The sequence below is a fragment of the Herpailurus yagouaroundi genome, unplaced genomic scaffold (assembly GCF_014898765.1).
Source record: "Herpailurus yagouaroundi ecotype Mexico unplaced genomic scaffold, PumYag 77, whole genome shotgun sequence".
Taxonomy (NCBI): Eukaryota; Metazoa; Chordata; class Mammalia; order Carnivora; family Felidae; genus Herpailurus; species Herpailurus yagouaroundi.
Window position 1 is genome coordinate 24,800,272 of NW_024412388.1, and position 13,327 is coordinate 24,813,598.

At 47.0% G+C, this 13,327-nt stretch overlaps 1 protein-coding gene across 2 annotated transcripts in view; it reads right to left on the reverse strand.

Moving 5' to 3' along the window:
- Positions 1 to 13,327, reverse strand: part of SYNC (syncoilin, intermediate filament protein) — a 15,813-nt gene extending 2,486 nt beyond the window's left edge. The window contains exons 1-4 of one of the 2 annotated variants that reach the window (XM_040468078.1): positions 13,217 to 13,327; positions 6,822 to 7,962; positions 433 to 557; positions 179 to 255 (exon numbers count right to left, since the gene is read on the reverse strand). In XM_040468078.1, the coding sequence (XP_040324012.1) occupies positions 179 to 255; positions 433 to 557; positions 6,822 to 7,962; positions 13,217 to 13,269 (1,396 nt within the window). In that variant the 5' untranslated portion in view covers positions 13,270 to 13,327. The remainder of the gene's footprint in view (positions 1 to 178; positions 256 to 432; positions 558 to 6,821; positions 7,963 to 13,216) is intronic. The other variant, XM_040468086.1, reaches the window with a different exon arrangement.

Here is a 13,327-nt window from a genome sequence, read left to right on the forward strand (position 1 = left end):
TGCTAGAAACAGAAACATTCCAAGTGACTGCTGAATGCTTAAATCGGGCAATCTGGAGGTATGTGTTATTCCTAACTGACTTGTCATTTGACACACTTTTTTTTTTTCAGGCATTAGTACTGTTAAGTTAGGAAAGCAGCAACAAGGCAAACACCACTCTTGTACCCTCAAGGATCACCTTGAGACTGTGTCTCGATTCCACCTGTCTGAGAAGTGGGAGCGGTAGCCTGTCCCAGGCTCTTGGATAGCATAGCCCTTTAAAAAAAAGAAAGCCATTTTCCATTTGTCCTGGATGAGCACAGTTTGGAAATCATTTCCCAAGTCATTTTTTTGCTTTTCCATGTTAAGTGAAATTTCCCCTGAGCAACATCTCCCTCCCCACCATCCCCTCAGCCAGTGTCAGTTAAGATCTGAATAGCAGCAAAAACTGACTTATAAGTTGAGAGCTCTTCGGCGAGGCTGATCCTTAGCTGCTCTATCTCTTTGTTCTTCTGTTGCTGGAGTTGTACCCCATTCCTTAACCGCCTTTGTCGTTCTTCCATTTCCTCCAGCTGTTCCTGCAGGTGAGAGGGTCAAGAACATCTCTAGTGAGCAGAACAATAAAAAAACTGGCATTGCCCGTTATAGTTTATAAAGCACTTTCTTAGATGTTGTTTAATCTTCACGCCAGTATAGTTTGAGAAACTGGTTCAAAGAAATGTGGGGACAAAGTAATCCTGCTTATGAAAATGGTGACCAGAAAGGAGTCTCGTCTATACTGGCAGACTACTGCTTAATAGAATCCTACAAAGGGTGGGTGGGTGGGTGCTCAGATGGTTTTTTGTTTGTTTGTTTTGCAGTTTTAAGAAGTGTTGGGGAGAATTTTGGTCCTCTAGTCAGTGTGCTGAGAGTTTTATGGACCTCTGGCTTTGTGCAAGTTTATTTCTATCAGGATAATCAGTTTTTACATCATCCTGCAACTTAAAGCAATTTAAAAGAAACCAAGCCTTGGGGGTGCCTGGCTGACTCAGTCGGTATAGCATGCGACTCTTGATCTTGGGGTTGTGAGTTCAAGCCCCACGTTGGGTGTGGAGCCTACTTTGGAAAAAAAATCAAGTCTTTGTATGCAGTTATTCTTAACTATTTTTTTGTTTGTTTATTTTGAGAGAGAGTGTGTGGGAGGAGCAGACTGAGAAGGGGAGAGAGAATCCCAAACGGGCTCTGTACTGTCAGCACGGAGCCTGATGCAGGGCTCAAACCAACAAACCATAAGGTAATGGCCTGAGCCAAAATTTTGAGAGAGATACAGCACAAGCAGGGGAGGGGCAGAGGGAAGGTGAGACAATCCCAAGCAGGCCTCACACCATCAGCACAGCCTGACGTGGGGCTTGAATCCACGACCTATGAGATCATGGCCTGAGCCAAGATCAAGAGTTGGACACTTAACTGACTGAGCCACCTAGGCGCCCCACTTATTCTTGGCTATTAAATGTAGTTCTAAGAGCGTTAAAACTATTGGAAGTCCAGTTGTTTACAGGAAAGACTAAACACAAGTTTTGTATTTGAACCTCCTTGAAGTCCAAAATAGCTCTGCCCAGTACTTCTGTAACATCATATGCAAATAGGTGCTTTATTAGGATGTTGGCTATCCTAGTTGTTAATTTATAACCGTATACTGTTTACTTGTTACACAAAAAGACTGAATTTGTTCCAAAGTGCTAAGTTGGAAGATGAAGAAGCTATATGCCCCAGAGGCCTTCAGGAGCCTTAAGATGATTGTCCGTTTCCCATTCTGCCCAAACCAAACAGGATATATTCTGTAAACTGTCTCTGCCCAGGATTAATGCCTGAGGAGTGAGGTAAGGAAGATGTCAGCAAATCCGTCTCTGGCATAGTTGGTAGCTGGCATGGATCCTTAGGAAGCATGAGGGAGATGGGAAGGGAAGGTTGCAGCTGGAAGGCCTGTTTTAAAGGGGTAATGACTTCACCTCAGATTTTGAAGAATAATGAGCCAGGCATCCAGTTTAGGTACATGCTGTTATTAGAAGGATCTAAATAATTTGTTCTCTAAGTCATCCTTCATATACCTATGGCACTTCATTCTGCAGCGTTTGATACTCTGGCTGAATTTCGACTTTGGTCAACCTTGTCAAAAGGCCTTTTTTTAGTGCCTTAGCCATACTTTGGTGCCACACAGAGTTGCGGCCTTGCCATCTAAGCCTGTCTTCTGGAGGGAAGCACCTGCAAACCTCTGCGCCCCAATTCCCCAAGCCTCCCTTCGACATCTAGCAAAGCTGTATTTTGGTGAGACCTAAAAGTACACGCTTGGGAAGACAGTCTGTACCATCAATGATAAACTGACCAGGAGGAGCAACGTTACAAAATGAAACAAATATTGCTACCCTGACTGGCGTTAAAGACAGTCTCCGGTCTTAATCATGTAGCACCACAAGATTAACTTTCTAAAACTGCTTTATCGTGTTCGTCTTTCAAAGACTTTCCACCTCTTCAGTCTGGCATTCAGACCCCCTTTAGTCTGACCCCTACCTCTAATTAGAACCTCCACTGCGCTTTCAGATGGACATTTTCCTCTAGCCTGCACTGTGTGGCAGGGAGGCCACGACTAGTCACATGTAGCTAATAAGTACTGGAAATGCAGCTAATCTGAATCCACATGTACCTAAGTAAAAGCTACACAGATTTTTAAGACTTGGCATATAAAACCATGTAAAATTCCTCAAATTTTGATATTGACTCAATGTTGAAATATTTTTATATGCAGAGTTAAATAAAATACTAGTTTCACCTGTTTCTTACCTTTTTTTTTTTTTTTTTTAATGTGGCTACTAGAAAATTGTAAATGACATCTGTGGCTTGCATGATGTTTCTTGGTTCTAGCCTGCTGCTCTAGCCTGACAAATTCACAGATCTCTTTACTCCTGCCATTTCTGTCCCCTAAACAGCATCTGCTATATTACATTACTATTTATCTTTTTTCTTCTTGTGTAACTCCCAGCTTGTAGGTTCCTGTCCAGCACCCTGCACGTAATGCTGGATGTGAAGCACGTAGATAGTAAACATTCTATAATCCCGCATTCACGACCTACCAATTTCATCTAAAAACTTGGAGACCATTCTCAGCAAATTCCTCACACCACCCACTGCACCAGTCCTCAAATCCTACCCAAATATTTTACTTCACATATCTCACATGATCTCTCCCTCATAAGGCTTAAGTGGTCTTTCCAGGCTCCTTCAATCCATCCTACATGCCACCATTTTTAAAAGTACGTGCCTATGTGCAAGTACTTTACAAAGATTAATTCATTCTTTCCAACAGCCTTATGATGTGTATTATTACTAATCCCATTTTACAGTGAAGGAGCAGAGTCACTTGGTGAAGTCATTGGTCCGAAGTTTCCCAGACAGGAAGTAAGCCAGGATTTGCCACTGGCTTAGAAAACTCATACTTTACACTGCGTTGTTGCCATCTTGTCTGTGGAGCTCTTCAGTGGCTCCTCAAACTGTTTTCCATGAAACCCCAGGAGAAAGCCATATAGAAGTGTCCTTGCCTCAGTTAGAAAGTAGCTCACTTTTACCTGTTACATGCTGGCATTCTAGATCAAGTTGTGTTTGGGGAAAAGGGTCTGTGGCTTTGGAGAAAACCTTTTTTTTGAAAACCACTGACTTGAAGACTATGGAAAATCCTTCAGTCTGGTCCAATCTACCTCTACAGCCACATCTATCTAGTCACATTCTTAGGATCCAGCCACACTGAGCGCACTTCCCTTAACATGCCTTTTTATGTTTTCATGCTTTTGTGTAAGTCATTCCCTCTGCCTGGAATGCCTCTTTCCCTTGTCTACCCAACGAATTTATTCTCCAAGGCTTGGTTCAAACACCTTGTGGAAGTTGAATGTGAACTCGGGCTAGATTGCACAGGGTCAGAATCCTCCTTCTGTCACTTCCTGAACAAATGATTTGACTTGTCTGTCTGGTTTCTGTTTTCTCATTTTTCATACAGTGACAGTAATTTATAGCTATCTCACAGAAAGGTAAGGATTAAATGTATTAATACATGTAAAAAACTAAAAGTACATGGTAGCTATTGTTAACTCTTAGGAAATTTCCCCTCCGTGTCCCCAGGCAGGGGTAATTATACGTACTTCATTGGTACAGTGCCTTATTCCTACTATTGTTATAGTGTTTATCACTTGAAGAATATTAGTGATTTCACTGATTCTATGGCTTTTGCATTTTAACATTTCAGATCAGGGTACATCTGAAAATCAAGTGTCTTTGATTTTAAGCAATATGTTCATTATATCTGGTATCCTTCCTGGACTATAAACTATTTGAGGTCAGGAACTACCCATCTCCCCCATTTCTCATCTCTTCTGCCAGCATACAGTTCACTGCCTGGCACTTGGTAAGCAGGCGTAGAAAATATTTGTTGAATGAATAGATGATGGTGATGAAAGAGGCAGAGTGTACAACTGCCAGAGTGAAGTGCACCCTCGAAAAGTAGTCAGATGCCGTAAGTGACCTTTGGCAAACAAGTCTGGGGAGCCATTTCACAAAGCAGAATTTGCTTACTAGGACCTTGATTGCTACTTTATGACAAAGCAATAGGAGACATCCATCAAGAGTATTTTTCATAGAATGGTCTTTGGAAAGCTGTACCAATCAGCAAATCTGAAATCCAGCACAGTGATGAAAATCACGGGCGGGTGGGGGGCGGGGGCAATTCTACAACCCTAACACTATGTCCAAAAACTCCTCCAGAGGATTTCCTGTTGATGGTACCACTGTCCCAGTTAGCCTTGTCTGAAATCTTGACACCCTCTGTGACTTCTCACCCCTGCCCCCTTCATTCAGTGGCCACATTATCCTGCATTTGTTCTTGCATCCTTCCCCTTCCTTGTATTCCCACATTGGTTCCTCTTACCTGTAGTAACTTCCTGATTAGTCCCCTAGCTTCTAGGTCTCCAGCCCATTTTACACACTGCCACCCGTACTTTTTCTAAAAGTAGAGAAGCAATTATGTTACTCGCTTGATTAAATACCTTTACTGATGCAACTGAGTACTGAATGAAATCCAAACTCCCTAGTTTGGATTTCTGAGTCCTGACATGACCTGGGGCGCCTGGGTGGCTCAGTCAATTGAGTATCCAACTCTTCATTTTGGCTCAGGTCATGATCCCAGGGTTCTCTCTCTCTGCCCCCCTTCCCAGCTCACACACTCACTCTCTCTAATTAAAAAAAAAAAAAAAAAAAAAAAAAAAGCCCAACATGATCTGCCCCAACCTACCTTTACAGTTCAACTCACCTTTCAATTTTTCACCTGTCATATGCAGCCAGGTTGCAGATGTTGAGTTAATATATATATTAAAATTACTCTCCTATTTTTTTTTATTTTTTTAGTATGGCTACTAGCAAGGTTTAAATTATATTATGTCTTGCATATTTCTTTGGGATAGCACTGGTCTAGATCTTGCCTATATTTTAATACCTAGCTCAAATAACACCGCTTCTTCCATGGAGTGTTGTCTGATTTAATGGGTGACTAAAAATAATTTCATTATCCTATAGCACTCTTACCTGTACCTCTCTTCAATCACATGCTGCTCTTTCCCCTGGATTATAATTATTAATGTAATGTCTGTCTGAGTACAACTTAAGGATACATTTTATGTCCAAAAAATAAAAAGATCCTCTTTCACTAGACTGAACCAATTAAAAAGCTGCAGTGGGGGAGGGGACTGCTTTCATAATACAAACTACAGAAAGCTTGACAAAATTTTGAGCGAAGTGAATACAGCCATTTTCAACAGAGGATATGTTCCTTGAAGGATGTATCAGAATCTCTGGAACTTTTTAAGCTTATCCAAAGGAACATGTATTTCAAAAGATGAAAATACTGCTCTGAAAGGAACCACCACATTGTGGTCCCCTCATAGTGGCCAGCAGCCCTTCAGTCAGCATTTAACTGATGTCCTCTGAGCCCGAGTGGCAGAAAAAAGTAAAGCAATGCTCCCTTCCTTCTGAAAGCTCACAGTCCGTGGGAGAGAGACAAAATTGTGTTTTTACCTTGTATTTATATCCCACCCTGTTCTATAAAGGGATTAGAACTGGCTCACACTTAATCAGAAGTAACTGGAATACAAGTGAAATGGTGATAATGCACAAAGAAGGAAAATGAGGAATAGAGCTTCATAGATTTCATCCCAGTTTTTGCTTTGTTTTGTTTTAAGTAATCTCTATGCCCAACATGGGGCTCAAACTCATGACCTCGAGATCAAGAGTCACACGCTCTACTGAACCAAGCCAGCCAGGCGCCCCTCATCCCAGTTTTAAAACTGGGAAGTTCCAAGGCAGAGATCAGCTAGGTGGGACTTGAGGGTGAATGTGCAGGGAGGGAGAGAATGAAAATCCCACCTCGCCTCATCCCCCTCTTGCTCCCTGCACCCAAGCGCGATTCACCGAGAATTGGAAAACTGTGCCGTGGAAAGTGCATGGAAACATTCACGATTGGCCAGGCCGGGGTTCATAAACCACCAGCTCGCTGAGCCTGTTTCCTCATCTATGAAAGTGAGAACACTTGATCTGGAGGCTTAACGAGGGGACCGGGTGACGGTCGGTGTCAGGGCGCCGCCTACACTCTCAGCCCGGAGCGCCAGCCTAACCTGGTGGGATGAAGAGTGGAGTAAAGGAGCGGCCGCCCCGAGGAGTAAGCAGGTCCTCCTGCATGTAGGAGGGCCTCCTTCAAAGTGGCCGCGAGACCTGTGACTCCGGTCACCTTTTCCTGCCCCAGGCTAACTGTCCGTGCCCAGGGGGCCTACCCTGTACTGCTGAACCTCCTCATCTCGTTTCTGCCTCACGAGCAAGATCTGGTCCTCCAGGTTCCTGTTCTGCAGCTGGAGCTGCCGGGCCTCTGCTTGCAGGGGTCTCAGAGCCTCCTTCATCCCCTGGATCTCGGCCTGGGTTTTCTGCAGCGCTTTGGCCGCAGCTTCTTTCCTCTCCAGGAGCCGCAGCAGCTGAGGCTCATACTCTTCCTCCAGGCCTTGGCGGCTCTCTGCCATGAGGTTCTCAAACTGGGCAGAGAGCCGCCGGCTCTCCTGGAGAAAGTGCCCGTCCCTCTGGCTGGGAGGTGCTTCTAGTTGTTGCCGTAACTGCTCCTTCTGCTTCTGATAGGCGTCCCGGAGCTGGGCCAGTTCCTCCGAGAGCTGGGCTGCCCGTGTGGTCAGCGCTTCCCGGAGATCAGCAAACTGGGCCACGTCCTGCCGGCGGCACTCGAGCTGGTATTGGCAGGCCACGCATTCCTTCGTCACCTTGAACAGCTTCTGCTTGACCAGCCGGATCTCCTCCCTCAGCCCGTCCCTCTCCAGCTCTGCTTGGGCGTGCAGTTTGTAGGCGGCCAGGATGTCCTGATGGACCTGCTGCACCTCCTGCAGGGCTGGTTCCCGGAGCAACACCAGCTCGTGGATGAGCTGATCCCTCTCCTCTTCCAGCTGGGCCACAGCTTGGACACATTGCTGGAAACGCTCCTCTAGCAATTCCAGGTCCTCTATGCTCAGGCTGTCTGTGCTGGGACCAGGCCCGGCTTGGAGGCTCTCCTCAGGGCTGGGTTTCTCCTCGCTCGTGACCGTCTCTCCCCCGGAACTGGTCTGCTCTGGGCTTGTCGTCTTTTCTGGCTGTGTGGGCTCGTCCACATATAGTATCTCCTCTGGCTTCATAGGCTCGTTCATCTCCAGGGCCTCCCCTGGTTGCCTGGTCTCCTCGATATACAGTGCCTCCTCAGGCTTCTCCGTCTCTTCCACATAGAGTGTCTCATCGAGGTCACCTGTGTCCCCCAGGTAGAGAATGTCCTCTAAGTTCAAGGTCCCCTCCAAAGACAGAGTAACTTCTGGGTTCAAAGTCCCCACCTCACGCGGGGATTCAGAGTTCTCTTCGAGAGAAGAACTGGCTTCCGTTCTTGTTTCTCTGCAAGAGAAATGACTTAAAGTCAGAGGGCAGCCACAATCCCGGGATGGTTCCTGACGGGAGCCATCGGGCTTTTTTCGGCCTCTCACATCTCAGAGGGCACTTGTCTGCTACTTCCCCCTCCGTCAGCCTACCTCCATACACCCATGGCTCAGATACCCTGACAACATCCCCATGACGTCAGCGTCTAGCCTCTGCTTACATACCTTTAAGGCCAGGAAGCTCACATCGTTCCACTGTCATAAGAAAATTCTAGTGTTGAAGTAAAACCTTCTCTGCAATTTTTTACCTGGACTTGGTTCCTCTTTCTGGAATCAGACAGATCTAACTACTTTCCCATGCCAAGTTCTTTAAACACCTAAAGAAAACTAACATCTTTCAATTATTCCATGCATGCCAAAGTGTCCGGTGCTCTCCTCGTTTGGGTCACTTCTTTCTGACTCGGCTCCAAACTGTCACTGTCCCTTGGGGGTGGGTATTGGAAACAGTATCCAGGTATGTTCTGAGCTCTGGACACTATGTTTCTGTTGATAAGGCCAATATTGCCGATAGAGGGCAGCTCAATCATACTGGCAAATGCTGAGTTTGACTAAAAGCCTTTAAGACTGTCTCACACTGAGTACTTTTATTTTCCTAACTTTTTTAATGTTTACTTATTTTTGAGAGAGACAGAGCACGAACAGGGGAGGAGCAGAGAAAGAGTGAGACACAGAGTCCAAAGCAGGCTCCAGGCTCTGAGCTGGCAGCACAGAGCCCGACGTGGGGCTCGAACTCACTGCGAGATCATGACCTGAGCTGACGTCAGATGCTTAACCGACTGAGTGCTTTTAAACCACATCTCTTGTTCCTGTAAAAACATTCATCTTGTTAGAATTGGCCCATCCTCTGGCCTGTCAAAGGCTCTTGAATTCAGATTCTGTGATTCTGACAGAGAAGTTCCTTAACCCGGCTGCCAGTTGCCTGCTAATTTAACCAGTTTCTGTTAAGGAATATTCTCCTGCTTCTCTGGCCTTCAAATGGCTTTGGTCCTTCCTGTTTCAATTCATCTTACCTACCTTGGATCTCTGGGCAATTAATTCTTTGAAAATATAAAATACCACGGAAATAATAACAATAAATTACACTTAAAAAGGTCCTAATATCTGAATCTAATATCATTCAGGCTCAGTTCTGAATGATTTACGTACACCAATTCATTTAATCCTCATAACATTTTTATGAGGTAGTCATACTTATTATCCCCATTTTACAGATCAGGAAACTGAGGTGAAAAGAGATTAAGTAATTTGCTCAAGGAAACTCATACTCCATGAGCACCAGTTATAAAACAATTTAAATGTGAGTGTAGCTTACGAGAAACTTATTTTAGACAGAAAGCATAAATGAAAAGCCCCATGTATCAATGAAGTCATCTGTCTTGAAAAGGCCTACTTGTGTCCAGGTTTTAAGCTCTAGATCTCAGCTCCAAGTTCCCCCTACAGATTACTTTTATTCTCAATCGTTGTGTACTCACTCTATCTTCCTCTCTAGCACCCCCAGGAGTCCCTGGCTCCCCATTCTGTGTCTCATGGTGACCCTCTGGAAACCACAAGTGTGGCTTCACCAGGCCCCAGACATCACTGGCTTCACGCAACCCAAGCACCTGCACCGAAATCTAAAAGCTTGAAGGCAGCCTCAACCATCACCCTGGCTGTTCCCATCACTTTACCACAAAGACTGATCTCTCTCACCTGGTGTCACCTAGCACCTCAAACTCAACTGCCCCCAAATTATCCTTCTCCCTGGGCTTACTATACCTGTATTCTCCAGCTCAGAGAAGCACATCCCCATACAGCAGGTTGATGAGACAAATAATCTACCCCCCCCCTTCTTTTTTTTAATTTAAATTTTAGTTAGTTAACATACAGTGCACTATTGGTTTCTGGAGTAGAACTCAGTGATTCATCACTTACCTACAACAGCCAGTGCTCATCACAACAAGCGCCCTCCTTAATACCCATCACCCACTTCGCCCATCCCCCCTCCCTCCATCAGCCCATAGTTTGTCCTCTATCATTTAGAGTCTCTTATGATTTGTTCCCTCTCTTTTCGTTCCCTGCCTCCCATATGTTCATCTGTTTTGTTTCTTAAATTCCACATGAGTGAAATCATATGGTATTTGTCTTTCTCTGATGGACTTATTTCATTTAGCATAATACATTCTAGCTCCATCCATGTTGTTGCAAATGGCAAGATTTCATTCTTTTTGAAGGCTGAGTAATATTCCATTGCATATATGTACCACATCTTCTTCGCCCATTCATCAGTTGATGGACATCTGGGCTCTCTCCATCGTTTGGCTATTGTTGATAATGCTGCTATAAACATTGGGGTGCATGTACCCCTTTGAATCTTTGTACAATAAACAGGTACCCCTTTGAATCTACGTTTTGTCCCCTTTGGGTAAATACCTAACAGTGCAATTGCTGCATCGTAGGGTAGTTCTATTTTTGAGGCAAATAATCTTTAAACAGCCCTTTTCCTCCCCCACATCGCCAACTCACTGAGAACTGACCTATCTCAGAAAGTCTCCAGTCTCCACCTCCTCCTCATCCCCTTGCCAGGGCCCTACTCCAAGTCATCGCATACCTGCACTCATGTGCCAGCCCTGTAACGGGCATTCTTCCTTCTCATGCCAGCCTATTGCCTACAGTGCCACAGCTCACTAGAACATAACCGTGTCGCATCACTTCATGCACAAATAGCCAGCTGCTTAGCATAGACTCAAAGCCCTTAAAGATGTGGCCCCAACATACCTTTCCAGGCTCATCTCACACTACCCGCCCCTGCCCACCCAGAGCATGTGTTAACACTTTTACACCTCCTACTCCTAGCCCACTATGTCTAAAGAATCCAGCTCAGAAAATACAGCTCCTTGTACACCATCTGATGAGAGAACAATCCTGCACCACCTGGAAAGGTAGAGCTCGTAGCACCAGAAAGGATGCACCTGCTCAGCCGGCCAGACCCACCTTGATCCTCAACAGAGCCCCTGCTTTCCCAGCAGACGGCCCTCACAGGCTCCTGCTGAGTTCTCCACCCTGGAATGACATAACTGTGTTCAAGGCAGTATTCCAAGTATTTTACATGAATACTCATGTATATGATGCTCATCTGTTACCCCCATTTTGTAGATGAGGAAACCAAAGCACTGAGTAAAGAACTCACTCAAGGTTCCACAACTTGTAAGTGGTAGAGGCTGGAGAAGATGGCATCTGGCTCCAAAGCTGGACGGTGCTCCTTTTATCACTGTGTTCCCAGAACAGGCATGAGTTCTAAAACAGGTACAAAGCTACAGCAGGTCCAACAGAGCTTGGCACAGAGCATTCAAAATATACTTATTTAGAGGTGCCTGGGTTGGTTAAGCCCCAGTTGGTTAGGCATCCGACTTTGGCTCAGGTCATGACCTCACGGTTCCTGAGTTCGAGCCCCACGTCGGGCTCTGTGTTGCCAGCTTAGAGCCTGGAGCCTGCTTCAGATTCTGTGTCTCCCTCTCTCTCTGCCCCTTCCCTACTCTCTTTCTCTCTGTAAAAATAAATAAACTTTAAAAAGGGGGGGGAGGTGCCTGGGTGGCTCAGTTGGTTAAGCATCTGACTTCAGCTCAGGTCATGATCTCACAGTTTGTGGGTTTGAGCCCCGCATTGGGCTCTGTGCTGACCGCGAGGAGCCTGCAGCCTGCTTTGGATTCTGGGTCTCCCTCTCTCTCTGCCCCTTCCCTGCTCACACTCTTGTCTCTCTCTCTCTCTCAAAAATAAACATTAAAAATTTTTAATTATAAAAAGTTAAAAAAATATATATATATATATATATATACTTATTTACCTACTCGTAAATTTCTATTCGTCTTTCAAGCCCCACTCATCTCCCCTGTGAAGCATTTCGCAAACAAACCCATTATTGTGTTCTCAAGGCACTTTGTGTGCAGCTCATCTTTGCACTTAGTGCTATTACAGCAGTGAGCGTGTCCGTGTCCCCTGAGAGTCCATTTCCTAAGGACAAGTACAGTTCTCATTCTCTGTGTATCCCAGGGTGGGGCTCTGTAGAAGGAAGGCAGGCAAGAAACCGACTCAGATCCAAGGAGGAAACTTTGCCCAAAGTCAAGTGGCAAAGCTGGAAGTAGAACCCCGGCCACCTGACTCCCAGGCAGCGCCCTTATCACACACTGTTGTTGCCTCTGTTGCCCCCCACGGTGCCAGGCCTCTGCTCGGTGCTGCCCTCACACAGCTGCCTCTCTCTAAGGGGCTGAGGAAAATACCGTATGGGAGGTCGAGGGGCAAGGGAGCCAGCTCAGCTGGGGCCCCTGACTTCAGGCTTCCTTGGACTCCAAGCAGCCTCCCTCTGCTGCTCTGACCCTGGCCCTAGAGGACTCCAGCAGCTCCCACTCTGCACATCAAGGCTGTGGCAAGGAGTGTCTGTGACATGCTGCAGGCATGCGTTGGTGTGTGTCTGACTCTGTGTGTATCTGTATATGCATATGGCAGCACAGGTGACTGTATGTGCAAAACTGTACTCAGCTTTGTGCTGTGTGTGACAGTGAGGGGTGTGGGGTGTGTGTGTTTGCACCTTCACCTCTTCGGGGCTATGGTCTGACCTGGGGCAGAAATACTCCCTACTGGCCCCAAATCCCTGAGCCACAGCTCTTTCCCGGTCACCAGTGGTAAGCTGACAGAGTGGATGGTTGGGGGCGGGCCTTCTCTCGGGGGGGGGGGGAGGGGGGCGGCCAAAGACCAAGGCCCTCCTAAGACCCTCCCCACCCCCCGTTCCAGGCCTCAGACCGGAGAGAGCAAGCTGCCCGAACAGGCTCTTAACTCCAAGCTGGCAGCTGCCCAACCTTGCACCAAGTCCCTTCCACACAGCGAATTCAGCAACTGGAGGCCTCCATCTCCAGTCGCATTTGGGGTGAGGAATGAAAGAAAGCTAGAAGCGTCCTTGGCCACTCTGGCCCAGGGGCATTTGCCGGTGGATGCCCACCAGTCTGAAAGGGTTAATCGTCACCCAGCCCCGGAGGGGAGGGGGGGCGCTATAAAAAGCCACAGACAAACGGAGGTGCCGGGACCCCGGGCCTCCCCCATCTCCCTTGGCCGGTGGCTCCGCCCAGTGCCCGCGCCGCACCCCGGCTGGCCCACCACCCCCAGCCAGGCGAAAGGTGATCGCGGGGGGCTCGTCCAGCGCCCCCTCCCCCCAGCGCGGCGACTCGGGCCCTGCGCGGTCCTACCTCGCGGCCTGGGCGGCGCCGTCCCCATCGAGCCGGGGCTCCGGGCTGGCCATGGCTGCGCGACCCCGGGCTGGGCGGCCGCGTTATTAATAGCCGGCCCCGCCGGCCGCT